The 19,181-nt window shown below is 45.5% G+C and overlaps 1 protein-coding gene across 5 annotated transcripts in view; it reads left to right on the top strand.

Annotated features, from left to right (window-relative positions):
• tln2b (talin 2b) overlaps positions 1–16,109 on the top strand; it is a 316,251-nt gene extending 300,142 nt beyond the window's left edge. For all 5 annotated transcript variants that reach the window (XM_072282202.1, XM_072282201.1, XM_072282200.1 and 2 more), the window contains 6 exons: positions 2,593–2,717; positions 4,206–4,331; positions 4,424–4,486; positions 5,725–5,907; positions 12,869–12,994; positions 14,406–16,109. In XM_072282202.1, coding sequence (XP_072138303.1) covers positions 2,593–2,717; positions 4,206–4,331; positions 4,424–4,486; positions 5,725–5,907; positions 12,869–12,994; positions 14,406–14,534 — 752 coding nt within the window. In that variant the 3' untranslated portion in view covers positions 14,535–16,109. The remainder of the gene's footprint in view (positions 1–2,592; positions 2,718–4,205; positions 4,332–4,423; positions 4,487–5,724; positions 5,908–12,868; positions 12,995–14,405) is intronic.
• The last annotated feature ends 3,072 nt before the right edge of the window (positions 16,110–19,181 follow it).

The following is a 19,181-nucleotide window of genomic DNA, read 5'->3' as shown; positions in this document are numbered from 1 at the left end:
CTGTCAAGACTACTCTACCATTCAATCATGGCTGATTTATTTTCCCTCTCCACCACATTGTTCTTTCTCCTCTACTTAACACCACTAGTCACCAGCAGCTAACCAGAAAAGTCTCCCTTTATTACCAGTCTGCCTCTGCCAGTCAGCCAATGTCCTGTCTGTCCCATTATTCTTCCTGGAATACCATGGCCTCTGTGAGGTACCTTGTCAAAGCTTTCTGAAAATCCAAGTAAACAATATCCACTGACTGTCCTTTATTTATTCTGCCTGTTACTTCCTTAAAGAATTCCAACTGATTTGTCAGGCAAGGTTTCCCCTCAAGGAAACCATGCTGACTTTGACCTATTTTATCATGTGCCTCTAAGTACCCTGAAACCTCATCCTTAATAATAGACTCCAGCGTCTGTCCAACCACTGAAGTCAAGGCTTATAATTTCCTGTCTTTTGCCCCTCAGCCTTCCTAAAGAGTGGAGTGACAATTGCGATTTTCCAGTTCTCAGAACCAATCCAGAATCTGGTGATTCTTGAAAGATCATTTCTAATGCCTCCACAATCTCTTCAGCCACCTCTTTCTGAACCCTGGGGTTGTAGTCCATCTGGTCCAGCAACACATCTCCTTCTAGATATTTCAACTTCCCAAGCACCTTCTCTGTAGTAATAGCAACTGCCTCACTTCTGCCTCCTGATGCTCAAAGACTGACACAAAATACCTTTTCAGTTTATTAGCAATTTCTCTCTTCCCCATGACCACCTCTCCAGTGTCATTTTCCAACAGTTGGATGTCCACTCTTGCCTCTCTAACATTCTTCATATATCTGAAAAAATTTTTGGCATCCTCTTTTATATTATAGGCGAACTTATCTTCCTATTTCATCTTTTCTCTCCATATTGCTTTATTAGTTGCCTTCCGTTGTTTTTAAAAACTTCCCAATCCTCTTGCTTTTGTGATGTTGCATGCCCTCTCTATTGCTTTTATGCTGTCTCAGACTTCCCTCATCTGCCACGGTTGCCTCACCTTCCCTGTAGAATGCAGTTTCTTTACTGCAGCTTTCAAATTGCTTCCAGAAACCTCTGCCATTGCTGCTCTACCATCATCCCTGCTCATGTTCCCTTCCAGTCAACTTCGGCCAGCTCCTCTCTTGGACCTTTTGTAGTTGCCTTTACTCAGTTGTAATACTAATATATCCAATTTTAGCTTGCCTATCTCAGACTGCAGGATGAATTCTATCATAATATGATCACCACCTCCTGAAGGTTCCTTTACTTTAAGCTCCCTAATCAAATCTGGTTCTTTACATCACATCCAATAGAGAATTGTCTTTTCCTTCGTGGGCTCAACCACAATCGGCTCTAGAAAGCCACCTGGTAGGTTTTCTACAGATTCCTTCTCTTGGGATCTGCTACCAACTTGATTTTCCTAATTAACAGAAAACGTGTAGAGTAGGAGTGGTGGATCCCTGGCATGAGAAAGAAATGTAGTGACACCCTTGATACTTTAAACCCTACGCATAATTGAAAGATACATAATGATTATCTTTACTGCCAAATGAAGCAGAATATTATGTTTTTTTACAACCAGAGAGCAGTAAGATGTTTTCATTGGAAACATTCATTCTGGCTTGGCGCCAGCTAGACAGTTGCAGGAACACATCATGGGAAACTCTTAAATTTTGAAACCCTTGCAGATCTGGTTCACAATGAATGAGGTTGGGGCACACACTCCCTTTCACAGAAATTGGTCTTTGATTTGGATAGTAAACAGTTGGGCCAATTGGCATTGGCTTTTGCTCTGCTTACATTTTTCTTCTGTTTGTGAGTGAGCACGGTAAACACAGTTCAGTGCCACTGTGAATATTTATTTCGCACAGTGTGAAGTGTGTGGAATGCACTTCCAGAGGTGCTGGTAGAGGCTGATACAGGATGTTTAAGAGACACTTGAATAGGTAGATGAATGAAAGAAAAGCAGAGGTCTATCTGGGAGGGAAGAGTTAGTTTAATCTTGGTGCAGGTTAAAAGACCAGCACAGCATCGTGAGCTGAAGGACCTGTTTGTTCTGTGCTATACTTTTCTATGTTCTAAGTGTCTTTTTAAAAGGTTAATGTCAATTTTTGAACAGCTTTTCTAAAATTCTTCATTTTTTTGCACTGTTTGTTGTACTTTTATTCAGAGTGAAAATAATGAATGCACATAAGTAAGCAACAGGATTCGTCCTTTTTCCTAAAAAAACCTAATTACTGTTTCTAATTCGCTAATCAAAGATGATCTCAGTTCCAAATTACAATGGTACACGAGAGAAAATTTGAGAAGTGTGTCGTCACATGCTGTCTGAGAGATTTGCCAGTTCTGAATATGAAGAGACCCTGGGGCTATTTCAGTGAATTCATTGGAGGTGTGGGAATTGTGTTCTCAGGTGCAGACCAGTTGGGTGGGGAAAGGGCCAGTGAATGAGGTTGGGGCACACACTCCCTTTCACAGAAGTTGGTCTTTGATTCTAACCCACCACCAATCAAAGGTAGTTTAAGCACCAAACACTTAAACCAATATTTGAGAACCCAGTCAGGAGGATTTCACGAAACGTTTTGCCTTCCGCAGGCATAGAGTGGGTGGATCCTGAAGACCCAACAGTTATTGCAGAGGCAGAGCTGCTGGGAGCCGCGGCGTCCATCGAGGCTGCTGCCAAGAAACTGGAGCAGCTGAAACCAAGGGCCAAGCCCAGGGTGAGTAACAGGCCTTGTGCCCAAAGACCGGGCATTCACGCCATGCACTGTAACTGCTCAAACATGAACCTGTATAGTTTAGTGTGGATCTCCAGACTGTCCCGTCCACTGGTTGCCACAGTTGTCCTCGGCTGTTCTCAGCCATTGCTGTCATGCCACAGCTTGGACTGGGGATGTGATATTAGGCGTGTATCTTTACCTCTCGGAGCTGAATAAAATGTCGATGCTTCCTGCAAGACGCTGTGTGATATGTTTGATATATTAGGTTGTTACTAAAGTCAACTATATATCAAACATATTGCTATAGTGTCCTGCCCTGTCTCCTGGGTACAGAGATTTGTCACAGCAATAAAAAGGAATAGCAATTGGATGGTCTATATTTCAGAGCAGAGAAAAAAAAATTACAGTAATTATGACTTGATTCCTGTGTAAGAAACCCAGTTAAACCTGCTGGCATTGTGTGCTCAAGGTGTGGAGGGCAACAGTTTATTTGTAGAGTTTAAAAGAGAAACTATACACAAAATAGTGCTGTGACTGGGACTATGTTATTCTATTCTGAAGATAGCAAGCACCTTAAAGAGAAGTCAGGTTATGATCATTTTCCGTGGAATGGCAGCATGAATTCCGACGAATGGGCTGCTGAACAAGTTGCTCTGTGTTGCGCTGTGGTGCCTGGGAACCTGTGCCACAGTAATCTGCAGTGCATGGGAGTTGTCACAATTATAGGCATAGTGCATGGGAGTTTGTTACACAAAGAACTGTCCTGCATGGGTCTTTCCAGTGAAGTGCATGGGGCTGTGGTGCCATGGTGCATGGGGCTCTGTCAAGCACAGATCTGCTGTACCAAGAAGCCAGATACAGTGTGTGCTGTTGTGCAGGGGAGTTTGATGCAATGAGGAATGTTTTGCATGGAGTCTAGTGCAGTTGTAGATGCGATGCACAATTGATGTGCTGAGTTTTATGGAGTTTTGTCACATCTCTCTCCATTATTATGGGAGACTGCGGCACTGTGTGCAGAGGCACATGGAGTCTGGCACAGCGTGCTTTGGTGCCTGGAGCCTGGCGCTGCATACCTGTTCACTGCACTGTTTTGTGCAGTGTATGGGGTCTGTCAGAGCATGTACAATGCGCACTAGAGTTGGGTCAGTTGCCCTACCCCAGCGTGTGTGGTAGTCCTCCACTTCCTCTGTGCACGGCTGTCTGGTGTCACTGACAGTCGGTCTCTCTGTGCCTCACTGCATGGGAGCCCGTCGTGTTTCTCCCTCTGGTGGGAGGGAGTCTGTGGCACAGCGTGCAGTTTGCATAGGGTCTGTCACACCATGCACAGGGCCTCCTGGGCATCCAGAGCGTTGCATGTTAACAGTGTGTGGGCGCCAGTGCGGTATACTGTGCCTGGTGCTCTGGGTGGAACTTGCTGTACTGATTCTGCTCTGTGACATCTTTGCTTGTTGCTGGCTCTCTGTAATGAACTGTTCACTTCCTCTGTAGCAAGCAGATGAGACCCTGGACTTTGAGGAGCAGATTCTTGAAGCTGCTAAATCGATTGCGGCTGCCACCAGCGCATTGGTGAAGTCTGCTTCTGCTGCTCAGCGGGAGCTGGTTGCCCAGGGAAAGGTGAGTGAACAAATTCACCCTGCAGAAGCCATCCTGATTTCCTGCAGTTAAGTGCCACACAGGTTAACCGGAATTTCTGTATCTACCTGCAGGTGGGAGCTATCCTTGCCAATGCTGTGGATGACGGCCAGTGGTCGCAAGGTCTCATTTCTGCAGTAGGTGTTCTTTCTACAGTCTTGAGGGCTGAGTATATTGAACCATTTAAACTTCATGGTACTGTTGTGGATAGATTTCTTGCTTCCATTGTCCACTATCTTCTATAAGGTTCCTCCTTCAGCCTTTCCACCTATCACCTTCCAACTTCTTACTTCACCTCCCCCCCCCCACCCACCTACCTTCCCCCAACTTGGTCTCACCCACCACCAGCCAGCTCGTTCTCCCTCCCTCCGCCCCATCCCCACCTTCTTATTCTGACTTCCGTGCCCTTCCTTTCCAGTCCCGATGAAGGTTCTCAGCCCAAATCATCAACTGTTTATTCCCCTCCACAGATGCTGCCTGACTTGCTGAGTTCTTCCAATGTTGGCTAAGATTTCCAGTTAGATCAGTACGTGGGTGAGGGGCAGATGCAACCAGTGGGGGAAGGTGGTGAGTCTGGGCGAGGAGTGGAGGAGGAGGGGAACAAAGGGAGAGTGATCCTGGGTCTTCCAACGGGAGCGTGAAGGGAACGTGGAGATGCGTTTATCTGCAGCCGGAAAATTCAGTACTCAAACCAAGGACTGTCAGCTACGACTTGGGTTCTGTGGCTCAGCATGCGGTCGTTTACTCAACTGCTGCTTCTTGGGGATGATCCTTCAGATTGTCATCAAAAAGTCCTTGATCATAAGATGTGTTTCCAGTCTGCAGTATTGAACCAATTGTGAACTTAGATCTCCTTCCAGGATGACTAACTACTGGTTGTAAATTTTCTCCCTCTCTTTCCCTGTCTGACTCCACTGTCTCCCTCCCCACTCCTGCCCTCTCCCCCCCACACCTGCCCTCTCCCCCCCACACCTGCCCTCTCCCCCCCACACCTGCCCTCTCCCCCCCACACCTGCCTTCTCCCCCCCAACACCTGCCTTCTCCCCCCCAACACCTGCCTTCTCCCCCCCACACCTGCCTTCTCCCCCCCAACACCTGCCTTCTCCCCCCCCAACACCTGCCTTCTCCCCCCCAACACCTGCCTTCTCCCCCCCAACACCTGCCTTCTCCCCCCCCAACACCTGCCTTCTCTCCTCCCACACCGGCCCTCTCCCCCCCACCTGCCTTCTCCCCCCCCACACTGGCCCTCTCCCCCCCACCTGCCTTCTCCCCCCCCACACCGGCCGTCTCCCCCCCACTTCCACCTTGTCCTCTTGTCCCTCCCCTCCATTCCCACCCCGCCCTCTTCCCTCCCTCCCCCCATCCTCTCCCCCAGGCCCGGATGGTGGCTGCTGCAACAAGCAATCTGTGTGAGGCAGCCAACGCCTGTGTACAGGGTCACGCCAGCGAGGAGAAGCTGATCTCATCGGCCAAGCAGGTGGCCGCTTCCACCGCACAGCTGCTGGTGGCCTGTAAGGTGAAGGCAGACTCGGACTCAGAGGCAATGCAGCGGCTCCAGGTAAGTCGTGTCACTTCATTCGGCCCAGGACCCTCCCAGCTCACCCAGTGATTCACGTGATTCATCTCCACAAGTCAGTAGTTCCATTTAATATCAGACAATGTATAAATACACAACCTGAAATTCTTACCCTCCACAGACATCCTCGAAACAGAAGGGTACCCCACAGAATATGACAGTAAAAATGTTAGAACCCCAAAGCCCCCCCATTTGCTCCTCCCACACACAAGCAGCAGTAAAACATCATTCCTCCCCCTTCCCCACTTACTTCAACAAAAAGCAACAGCACCCTCCACCTACCAAGCAACAACAAAGCTCCCAGTAATGGGTTTGCAGTACAACAAAAACTAATCATTCATCCAACAATTCAACATACAACAGGCTCTCTGTCTCTGTCTCTCTCTGTAATAAAGAGGCAGAGAAGTGTCACCCAGCAAGGAGGGAGACTAATGAAACAAAAACAACACTGATCTACGCCGCCTCACTTTTTTTCCAAGTTCTCTGACTCAGTAATTGGCAACAAACTTCCTCACCGACGAGAGAGCAATCCGAATACAGAGCCCTCTGACAGCCGATCCGCTGTTCCTAATATTCCGTTTTCTCCCGCGACGCTTCAGTCCGTGGCACCGACATAGAATTAGCTCGTCCCCAGGGTCAGAAGGCCTTGGAACCCCAAAGACGCGCTCATCTTCTAGCCCGCGTGCTTGGGTTATTGAAAAGTGACCGGTCGGCAAGCCCCAAGAGTGGACACCGTCACTGCAGAGAACTGAAGTTTGAGTGCAGCTGTAGGTCAGGGTCTTCAACAGAAGCCCATCCATCTTGAAAAGGAAAATGAGAGACATTAAAAGTAAGCTGTTTCCGCAGATGAGCTCGAAGAAGCCGTTGTCAACATTCTTCCTCCTTTGGCTCTTTATCCACCTATCCCCTCCCAGCTTCTGACTTCATCCCACCTTCTCCCTCATACGATCTCACCTATTTCCTGCCAGCTTCTGACTTCATCCCACCTTCCCCCTCACACTTCCCCAAGTGACACTTCTGATGTGTGTGCTCCCATCGGCTCTTGAGTAGGAGACCCAGTGAATGGTGTGTGGACTCGGAGGGGACCCTGCAGTTGGTGGTGTGCCCATGTCCCTTTTGCTCCTGGAGGTCCTGGGTTTAGGGGGTACTGTCTCAGTGATTGGTGAGGAAATACAAAATCGAGGCAGTACACATGGCAGCTATAGCGATGAGGGAGGGGTGAGGGTGTGGTGGTGGTGTGTGGTGTGATCTGGATGGTGCGCTGAGTTTGTTGAGAGATGTTTGGAGCTGCATTTATCCGGACAACTGGAGAATGTTCCGTTGTATCCCGCCTTTAGCTGTGTAGATGGTGGAATGCTTGAGGGTGTGTGAAGATGTTTATTTGAGAGACTCACTTCCAGCTTTAGATACTGTTCCCAGGTGAGGTTCTTCCGACCATTGGGGATGGGTATAGCTTCACCAGGGAGAAATAACATCAACTAACCTTGTAGTCTGTTGAGTGTAGAATTTTAAAGGGTGGTTTAACTGAGATGTTGAAGACAAAACAAATGGCAATTCCTTTGTTAATGGTTATTTTGTGGATAGACTATTTCCAATATTGATGGGAGTTTAAGACGAGACAATGAGGCTAATTGAGTTGTGGTGGTGCCTGGAACCACTTCTTTACACAAGATATGTTTCCTGGCACGCTGACCATAAGCTGTTGCACCCGTGATTATGGGCAATTAGGAATTCTACTCTTCCCCAGGTAATATGGTGGTTGTGTCAGGAGAGCAGAATTTTTCGGAACTAAGGCTGATCTGGTTGTTGGGCCAGGGGAGCTAAGCTGAAAGGGATGATGCCTTTGGCCAAGAAAGCACTCGGATGTCTAGGATTTACCAACAGGAGTCCAGTTCTTAAATCAACCCGTCCAGAAGTTGGCATGCTTCCCTCCAGTACTTGAGGGATTGCTGCCAGCTGCACACGATTGCACGTTGCTTTCTGCTGGGTGAGTGTAGGCTGGAATGTACTATGGTTCGGTGTGAATCTATGTCAGTCAGAGTCTGGATTGCGTGAATGGTTCTGTGTTCTAGCAGAGATTGAGAGAGGATGTGAGTAGGACACATCTACTTCTCTGAATATCCCCTATAATCTAGTCTTCACAACCATCTGGGGTCGAATATTCAAGACAGTCGCTCTGCAACAAGCCCTGGACACTCCCATTTTAAATAACTGTCCCCTAATCATTTAACCAAGTGCCTCCTTCAAGACTCTTGGCAGTGGAAACATCTCAACAAGCTCACACTCATTCTTCTAAACTTCAGAGAATATCGATCAAATTTCTTTTGTCGACTGTGATGGGATATTCCTCCCACTCATGAATTAGCCTCATCAATCTGTTTTGGGCCGTCTCCAATGCCAGTACTTCCTTATTGCCACAGAGTTACTGTATATAGCATGGAAACAGACCCTTTGGCCCATCTTGTCCATGCCAGCCAAGCTGTGTTACTAAGCTAGTCCCATTTGCTAGTCCCATTTGTCTACAAAAGATCCATATCCTTCTAAGCTTTTCCTATCCATGTATCTTTCTAAATGACTTTTAAATGTTCTAGTTGTACCTGCCACTTTCACTTCCTCTGGCAGCTTGTTTCATGTACCCGCCACCCTTTGTGTGGAAAAGTTTTTCCTTCAAACCCCCTTTGAACCTTTCCCCATCAAACCCTTTTAAACCTTCCCCATTTACTTTAAACATGTGCCCTCTAGTTTTAAACTCTACTCTACTACCCTGGGAAAAAGACTGTGACCATCCATCTATAGCTATGTGTAAGCTGTGCAGAGTTGTCTAGGTGTGGCCTCGCTATCACCCATTAAATAATAATGATACTTCCCGATTTCTAATCTCCAATCTTCTTGCAACAAAGACCTGTGTGTCATTTGTCTCCACGGTCATTGCCTGTTGTAAAATCTCTGTTCTGTGGACATCCCTCTATTCTGAGGCTGTGCCTTCTGGTGGTAAACTCACCCACCATAGGAAACATACTCTCCACATCTACTCTACAGCTGTGAAGCTCCCTGCTGCACCTGATGACCCTGTGATCTCTGTCTCAAAGGCCGATGTTATTCTGTCTTTAAAGAGAGTGAACCCTCGCAAGACAGAAGGTCCCGATGGAGTAGCTGGTAAGGCTCTGAAAACCTCTGTCAACGAACTGGCAGGAATATTCAAGGACATTTTCAATCTCTCATTGCTATGGGCGGAAGTTCCCACTTGCTTTAAAAAGGCAATAATTACACCAGTGCCAAAGAAGAATAATGTGAGCTGCCTTAATGACTATTGCCTGGTAGCACTCACATCGACTGATGAAATGCTTTGAGAGGTTGGTCATGACTAGACTGAACTCCTGCCTCAGCAAGGACCTGGACCCATTGCAGTTTGCCTATCATCACAATAGGTCAACAGCAGATGCAATCTCCATGGCTCTTCACACAGCTTTAGACCATCTAAATAACACAAACACCTACGTCAGGATGCTGTTCATCGACTATAGCTCAGCATTTAATACCATCATTCTCACAATCCTAGTTGAGAAGTTGCAGAATCTGGGCCTCTGTACCTCCTTCTGCAATTGGATCCTCGACTTCCTAACTGGAAGACCACAGTCTGTACAGATTGGTAATAACATATCCTCTTCGCTGACAATCAACACTGGCGCACCTCAGGGGTATGTGCTTAGCCCACTGCTCTACTCTCTACATACACATGACTGTGCGGCTAGGCACAGCTCAAATGCCATCTATAAATTTGTTGATGATACAACCATTGTTGTTAGAATCTCAGGTGGTGACGTGAGGGCGTACAGGAGTGAGATATGCCAACTAGTGGAGTGGTGTCGTAGCAACAACCTGGCACTCAACATCAGTAAGACGAAAGAGCTGATTGTGGACTTCAGGAAGGGTAAGACAAAGGAACACGTACCAATCCTCATAGAGGGATCAGAAGTGGAGAGAGTGAGCAGCTTCAAGTTCCTGGGTGTCAAGATCTCTGAGGATCTAACCGGGTCCCAGCATATTGATGTAGTCATAAAGAAGGCAAGACGGTGGCTATACTTTATTAGGAGTTTGAAGCGACTTGGCATGTTGACAAATACACTCAAAAACTTCTATAGTTGTACCATGGAGAACATTCTGACGGGCTGCATCACTGTCTGGTATGGAGGGGCTACTGCACAGGTCCGAAAGAAGCTACAGAAGGTTGTAAATCTAGTCAGCTCCATCTTGGGCACTGGCCTACAAAGTACCCAGGGCATCTTCAAGGAGCGGTGCCTCAGAAAGGCAGCGTCCATTATTAAGGACCTCCAGCACCCAGGGCATGCCCTTTTCTCACTGTTACCATCAGGCAGGAGGTACAGAAGCCTGAAGGCACACACTCAGCGATTCAGGAACAGCTTCTTCCTGTCTGCCATCCTATTCCTAAATGGACTTTGAAACTTTGGACACTACCTCTTTTTTAATATACAATATTTCTGTTTTTGCACATTTTTTTAAATCTATTCAATGTACGTAATTGATTTACTTGTTTATTTATTATCATTGTTTTTGATTTTTTTTCTCTGCTAGATTATGTTTTGCATTGAACTGCTGTTAAGGTAACAAATTTCATGTCACATGCCGGTGATAATAAACCTGATTCTGATTCTTTCTAGGCTTTTCAATATTGATAAGTTTCATTGAGATCCCCTCCTCATTCTTCAAAACTCCAGCGAGTACAGCCCCAGACCCATCAAATGCTCCTCATATGTTAACCCTTTCATTCCTTGAATCATTCTCATGCACCTCCTCTGGACCCTCTCCGTGTCAGCACATCATTTCTTAGATAAGGGGCCCAAAACTGCTCTCAGTACGGTCTGACCAATGCCTTATAATACCTCAGCATTACATCCTAGTCCTCTCGAAATGAATGCTAACACTGCATTTCCTTCCTTACCACTGATTCAACTTGCAAGTTGACCTCTAGGAAATACTGCACATGGACTCTCAAGTCCCCTTATACCTCTGATTTTTAAAGTTTTCCCCCCGTTTAGAAATGAGTCTCTGCCATTGTGCATGACCATACACTTCCCTACGCTGTATTCCATCTGCTATTTCTTTCCCCATTAAGTGCCTCAAAGTACCACGAAACTCATTCTTTAATAATGGACTCCATCATCTTCCCAATCACTGAAATCTGTCCAAATGGCCTATTATTTTCTCTTTTCTGCCTCCCTCCCTTCTTATAGTGAAATTTTCCAGACCTCTGGAACCATTCCAGAATCTAGTGATTCTTGAAAGATCATTAGTAATGCCTCTACAATCTCTTTAGCTACCTCTTTCAGAAACTAGGGGCGTAGTCCATCCTGTCCAGGTTACTTATCTACAATGAGCAGGTATACAGACGTAGCTAATAAGGTGGCCACTGAGTGTATTCCCTCCATTATTTTATGACCCTCAACAAGGTTTCCCCTCAGCCTCTATTCCAGTGAGAATAAGCACAGCCTGTGTAACCTTTCCTTTTAACTACAGCACTCCATTCCAGGCACATCCTGGTGAATTTCTTCTTCACGCTGTCTGTTGCTAGAAGTGCTTTGAACAGAGCTGTGCTCACTATTCTAAGTGCAGTCTGACCAAAGTTTTGTACAGCTTTAACATCACAACCCAACTCTTACCCTTAATCCCTTGATTTATAAGGCTAAGCAATCTAAATCCTCCTTTACCCAGCCACTTCCAGCCCACAATGGACTTGCTCCTTAAGGTCTCTGTGCATCAGCCTCCCTGTGATCCCTACCATTCACTCTCTGTGTACTACCAGAATATGACTTTACATGCCAGCTTTCTTTCTCATTAATGATTTAGTCTCTGGTTCTTGTGAAATTCCCAATCTACCGGTCTCTCACTAGCCCTTACTATTTTTCTTTGTCTTTGAAGTGATATTGTCTTTGATTAACTACTCCCCTCCCACACCCTTGTTAACCACAGATCATTCACCCTTCTCCCTGTGATCAAGGGGGTAAGTGGAAGGATTCTAATCCACCTACTGTCTTTTATTGACTCTCCTCCATTATGTCCTGTTTAAGTTTACAGAAAATAAGAAGTCTGACATTTGATACATCCTTTAAATTTGAGCAAATCTGGCGACCTTTTATCCAATATTTTCATTTAATTTGATTTATTATTCTTTCAAGCTTTTTTTCTCGAAGTTTTAGATTTGATCCGAAAGTCTTTCTTTTTTTTTTGGTTGTATCCTCAAAATGGACTGCCTAGTTCCTTTTTTTTAAATTTCCTTTTTTTATATAGTGTAGTGGGGTTTTTGTTCTCTCCATTTAAAACTCAATGTCTTTTCTTTCTTCTTCATGAACTGATAAGAGGAGAATTGCTGTTTTCATTTTTTTTATTATATATTTTATACTAGCTTAATATGTATGATTTTGACAATGTCTATCTTGATCTCGGTTTGTATTGTTATATATATTTGAGATAATTCTCCTCTTGATTGTATTTATGTTTTTAAATCAATAAAAGATTAATAAAGAAAAGAAAGAAAGGGGGTAGATGTCTGCTGAACTCTAGTAATACCTGTCACTGTTCGTTCACTGACCTAACCCTGAGCCTATCTACTCCGTCCATGCTAGACATCTCTAATTCACACCCTTGTAAATCCCCCTCTTCATTAGATAATGGACCCTGGATGTTTGTCCTCAGACTGTTTGTGGAATCTCCCATATTGTGATCACGGTGACATCTTTCATCAACCCTGCTTCATTGCACATGACCAAATCTAAAGCAGCCAGTTCTTGTAACGTACTGTTGTAAGGAACGATGTGTGGCAATACTGATATTAGCCCAAGAAGTTTGTGGAGCCAGTTGATTCACACTAATTATGCTCCTGCACATCACAGAGGCAATGATAAAAACCTGATTGTTTTGTTTGCAGACAGCGGGAAACGCTGTGAAGCGGGCGTCAGACAACCTCGTCAGAGCAGCTCAGAAGGCAGCGTTCGACAAACCTGATGAGGAAAATATTGTCGTCAAAACACGATTTGTGGGTGGAATTGCTCAGGTTTGTATCAGGAATTGCAACAGGGAGCAGTGGGCAGTGCATGGGTTTGCACCGGGATCTGGTTCACACACAGGTGTTCATTAGCCAGGTTCTTGCTTCACAATGTCCTGATTATTTTGTCCTCAGTCCCTGTAGTAGTGACTTCAGAGCAAGACATTTCACTTCTGTACTCACTGGGGCTTCTTGCAGCAACACTTTGATCATGAAAATCTCCTCCTTGTTCCAAAGTGCCCACATGGCTTTGCCTCCCCCTCTGACCTTTTCCTGGCCTGTGGCCTCCAAAACAACTGTCCCCTCGGTTACTTAGTCTTCCCAGTTTATAAATGTTCCACCCCTTGTGGTAGTGGTGGGTCCTGGGACAGCAGCTTTTGAATTCCCTTCTGCCTCACTGATCAAGCCTACACACATTTTCTTCCAATCTGTGACTGCTTGTCAAATTTTGTTTTATGATGAAAGTTAAGTATAAGTGGAGCTTGGATTAGAACCTCCCTGTGCCCCAACTAACAAAGGCTAGCATCCACACTACCTACCTGATCTGCTATCTGCAAGAATCTTCGGACTTGCACACTAATATCCATCTATTCCTCAATTCTCACTAAGACCCTAGTGTATGTCCTAGCCTCATATTAATGCTCCCAAAGGCATCACCTCACATTAGGTTAATCACCTCAGGATTAAACTTCATCTGCCATTTTTCAGCTACTTTCACCAACACATTAATATCAGCCAGTTACCCTAAGGCCACCATTCTCCACTGTCAACAATCTACTAATTTTCATGCTATACCTGAATTACTGCCTCCCACATCAACAACCAGATCATTTACGTATATTACAAACAGCAAGAATTTCAGCATTGGTCCCCATAGGACACTGCTAGTACGCCACATCCAATCAGTAAAACCCTGCCTTCTATTGCTAAGCCAGGTTTGGATCCAATTTGTCAAATTGCCCCTGATTCCATGGGCCCTATTCTTTAGGACCAGTCTCACGTGTGAGACCTGGTCAGAGGCCTTGCTGAAGTCCACATACATCACATCTACTACACTATCCTGATCCAATACACTTCAGAAAGTTCAAACTGATTGGTAAGACAGGACCTGTCCCTGACAAACCCATAGTGGCTGTCTCTGATTAGACCCTGCCTTTCCAAGACATCAGTAATCCTGTCTCTCAGAACGTCAGCCAGTAACTTCTCTCCATAGGCTCACAGGTCTGTAATTGCCAAGTATCTCCCTGCTGCCCATCTGGAAACGGGTTTCATTTGCCCACTCACTTATGGCTATGAAGATTTAAACAATCTCAGTAATCTCTTCCCTGTCTCCCACAGCAGCCTGATGTTATTGCTTGCAAGTATTTTGCTTTAAAGTGGAGGTAACTTGATGCAGGTGACGTGTTTGCCTTGTGTGCAGATCATTGCCGCCCAGGAGGAAATGCTGAGGAAGGAGAAAGAGCTGGAAGAAGCTCGAAAGAAACTCGCACAAATCCGCCAACAACAGTACAAGTTCCTGCCTTCAGAGCTGCGTGAAGAAGAGAGCTAGATGATGGACACTGTCAACCAAACACGCATTGTATCACAAAGATCTCAATACTTTCAGAATTTGAGCCATTGGGAACCTGATGGTTTTGTACACTGAGGAGATGGAACATTGCATTACCTAGGATTTATCCAATTATAGATTGTAGCCCAGAATATGGTAGTTTAGTATTGGCTTCCTGTACTCCCAAGGCTTGCATGCACTAAATACAAATCAGGGAAGTCTACAGAGCAAGATTAATATGGCCAGACCGCATGTTATAGTGTGCGGCAGAAAGCAATTTGTGTACAGAAAGTGTTACTGAAGTGTGAGTCTGCCCTACGAGACTAAAGTAGGAAGACAGAAAAACTGTGGATTCTCCAGGCATTGATAGAGAAGAGATTGGCAGGTGAGCAGAGGAATCTTTGCTTTATTACAGGACTGATCAATGCTTTTTCACTACTGATTGTCTGCCGATCTGAGAGTGATGCTTAGAAGTTAATCTGCTTCCTCCAGGAACTGAGGCAGCCCCCTTAAACGTTCCTGCATTTACTTTGGCTGTTTTATTCTATGATGTTCTATGATTCAAATTGTTGAGAAGTGGTTTGTGCACAGTTCAGTTAATCGCTCCCTTGAATACTGTTGTTCACTTTTCAGTATCTGACTTTGGAAACCAATTAAAAGTAAATTGTTGAAAGGAATTCCACCTTGTGTTCCCAAAGCTACCCTTAGTAAAGGGTCTTAAACACAGGAGGCGCAGAAAAGCACCATCCTTCAAGGGGACAAGAAATCACTACAATTCCTAATTCTTGGTCTGCTTTAAGGTGGTGGATTCCCTAACATGTTCATTTTCCTAACATGTTCATCTGTCACCTGTTGTGTTTTCTGTATTAGCTAGAGAGTTGCTCATAGTGTGTCTTTGCTTAGTCTTTCTGTTGGCTGCCGTACTGTGCTATGACTGGTAGGAGTTAACTCAACCACTAAAATCCCCCAGCTGAATGTATGCCTGCTGTGCCCATATAAGTCGTGTTCCCAAAGTCTTAATGCAGGAGGGGTTCCCTCGCTTCTACCACACATCACTGCCCTCAACTCGCCTTGTATGGTACAGTCAGCAAACCCCGTCTGCTGCTGCAAACAGATTTTTTTTAATTTGGAAATTGCATTCCACAAGCCTGCATCAAGATTCATTGTAATTTTTCTGTACGACAGCCCTGCGCCTCCCAGCTTGGGTCTGTCACCTTGGAGTGTTGTCTGTAAACTGGTATCGGAAAGTCAACAGATCCACTTGTTTTGATAGATAGCTGAGAAATCTGATTTAAAAAAAAAACTTTAATGTACTGAAATTACTCAATGTAATCTAATATTGGCCTGTAATTTGAGTTGTTTTTAAGGTGGTCTGTCTAAAACAAAGTAAGAGGCAGATGCAAGATAGATGTTTTTTACAAGTTGTTGGCTTGCCGCCTTTGGTATCATCAGACTTTCATTGAAGCATCACATATATAAATCTACCGTGACAGAATGTATGTAACATAAAGTGCTAATTTATCGGCCACAAAAACTATTTTTTGTATTCACGGAAATAAAAGGTTTCAAAGGAAATCAGGTGTTGTGGGATTTTTTTGCACCCTTGCACAGAGGACAGTCCTGGATTTCACCCTCCACTGATCTCGGGTAATTTCTTGTCTGTGTCGATCCTCTGGCCCATTACCTGGGGCTCCCTGTCCTGCATCGGTCAGCATGTAAACTTTTAAAGTCATTGAGCAACACAGCAAAGATGCAGGCCCTTCGACTCAGTAAGTCCACAGTGCCCACCCAGGTCATCCTGTGTTGGGCCCCATTTCCTTCTAAGCCTTGTCCCTTCATGTACCTATCCGATAGCTGAATAAATGTTACTATTCTGTCTGCCTCAACCATTCCCTCTGGCAGCTTGTTCCAGATGGGTACTGCCTTCTGCGTGAAAACGTTTTCCCCTCGGGTACCTTTTAAATCATCCCCCTCTCATGATAAATCTACGCCCCTAAGTTTTGGACTTCTCCACCCTGGAGATAAACTGGTGCCGTCTAACTTATGTCTGCCTCTCAAATGTTAACAATTCTATCAGGTCGCCTGTCTTTCGCCTACATTCCAAGGAATAAAGCCCTGGCCTGAGCTATAATTCCGGCCCTGTAGTCCTGACAACATTCTTGTAAGTCTCTGCACTCTTTCCAATTTAATAACATCTTCTCCGGAATAGAGTGACCAAACAATTCTTCAAGTGTGGCCTCACCAGTGACTTGTACAACTGCAACTTGATGTCCAAACCACTCTACTCAATGCCCTGACTGACGAAGGCCAGCATGTTAAACGCCTTTTTTTTTAGACCACCCTGTCTACCTGCGCCATTGCTTTCAATCAATTGTGTGCTTTTACTCCTACCTCCCTCTGTTCCAATACATTCCTTAATATTCCATCTTTACTATCTCCCTAAACAGCCCACTGTCCCTGCAGGCTTTGAGGTAAGGCCATAAGACATTGGAGCAGAATTAAGGCCATTCAGCCTATCGAGTCTGCTCCGCCACGTAATCATGGCTGATCCATTTCCCTCTCATTCCTATTCTCCTGCTTTCTCCCCATGACCTTTCACACCGTGACTTATCTGTCAATCTACACTTTGAATACACTCAACAGCCACGTGTGGCAGCAAATTCCACAGATACGTCACCCTCTAGCAAAAGAAGTTCCTCTTCATCTCCGTTCTAAATGGATGTCCCTCTATTTTGAGGCTGTGCCCTCTGGTCTTGGACCTGCCCACTCTAGGAATCATCCCCTCCACATCCATTCTATCAAGCCCTTTCAACATTCAATAGCCTGGAGTCATCAAACACTCATATGATAGGCTTTTCAATCCAGGAATCCTTTCTGTGAACCTCATTTAACCCTCTCCAATGTCAGCACATCCTTTCTCAGATAAGTGGCCAATGGTAAAAGAGAAGGAGGGGGAGGGAAATTACTGGAAGTTGGAGAAATGGATGTTAATGTCATCAGGCTGGAGGCTCCCCAGATGGAATAAGAGGTGTTGTTCCTCCAACCTGAGTTTGGCCTCATTGTGACAGTAGAGGCGGCCATGGACAGATGTGTCAGTATGGCAATCAGAATTTGAATTGAAACAGGTTAGCCTCCGGGAGATCCTGCCCTTTGCAGCAGACAGAGCAAAGGTACATAATGAAGTGGTCCCTCAACCTGCATCTGGTCTCACTGATGTAGAGGAGGCCACACCGAAGGCACCAGATATGATAAATGGCCCCAACAGACTTGTGGGTGAACTTTCACCTCACCTGGAAAGACTGTTTGAGACCCTGATTTGTGGGGACGGGTGTAGCACTTGACGGGACAAGGCCAGGAGGGAGTTATGAGTGGAAAGGAGTCACATAGAGAGCAAACCCCGTGGGAAGATGTGCTCAATGTAGGATCTCGTTGGAGATGGTGGACGTTACAGAAAATGATCTGTTGGATATAGAAGCTATTGGTAGTTAAGAACAAGGCCAGAGGATGGGGTGAGGGCAGGCGTGTGGGAAAAGGAGGAGTTGTGGGAGAGGGGAGAAACCGTATTCTTGAGAAAAAGAAGAGGTCTCACATGTTCTAGAATGGAAATCCTCATCCTGAGAAGAGATGTGGCAGAGAGAGAGGAATTGGACTGATGGACTCAGTCAACTGTTCCTCTTTGGGTCTCATGAGAGCAGCACACCCTTGGTCACTCTCCCTTGTACCTGCAGGGAGCAGTACCTATTGCTCTCAAAGTCATTCGCCCAATTAGATTAGATTATGAGGGCACGCAGTCCTCTTTTATTGTCATTTAGTAATGCATGCATTAGGAAATGATATGATGTTTTTCCAGAATTATATCACAGAAACACATGACAAACCGATTTTAAAAACTAACAAAACCACATATTTATAACATATAGCTACAACAGTGCAAAGCAATACTGTAATTTGATAAGAACAGACCATGGGCACGGTAAAAGTCTCAAAGTCTCTCGAAAATCCCATCATCTCATGCAGACGGTGAACCTCCAGCGCCGCCAACTTGCCGATGCAGCATCCCGGAAGCGTCCGTCCGAAAACTCCGAGCCTCTGACCAGCTCTCCGACACCGAGCACCATCTCTGCCGAGCGCTTCGACCCCGGCCCCGGCAACAGGCGATAGGCAAAGCCGAGGATTTGGGGCCTTCCCCACTGGAGATTCTCAATTGCACAGTAGCAGCGGCAGCAAAAAAGGCATTCAGAAGTTTCTCCAGATGTTCCTCCGTGCTTCTCCTGGCTGTCTCCATCAAATCCGGATTGTGCACGGCCCCCTAGTTAACACATACAATATTCATTCGGAACGGCCGCGCGTGCTGCGTCACGCCGCCATCTTCTCCCTCCAGAGGTCCCTCCAATTGTCATTCTATTCTCCTTCACTCCCCCAGTTTGGTACCCCATACCACAGGACTCCTTTACCCCGCACTCTGCTTCCAACACTGACTTCTTGTACGTGTGCAAAGTCTGTGGTGCCTGGAATATTACCTTCTCGGCCCCTACAGCTGGTCTTTGGCAATAATACATTTAAGTTGTTCTTGGCTGAGCAAATCTGCAAAACTTAATCTAAGGGATGTAAGTACATCGTGGGATAACCTTGACCTCCATGATGCAT

This window comes from Mobula birostris, chromosome 18 (assembly GCF_030028105.1).
Source record: "Mobula birostris isolate sMobBir1 chromosome 18, sMobBir1.hap1, whole genome shotgun sequence".
In the NCBI taxonomy this organism is placed as follows: Eukaryota; Metazoa; Chordata; class Chondrichthyes; order Myliobatiformes; family Myliobatidae; genus Mobula; species Mobula birostris.
The sequence above is the reverse complement of the archived record's forward strand: the minus strand, read 5'-3'. Positions and strand labels throughout refer to the sequence as shown.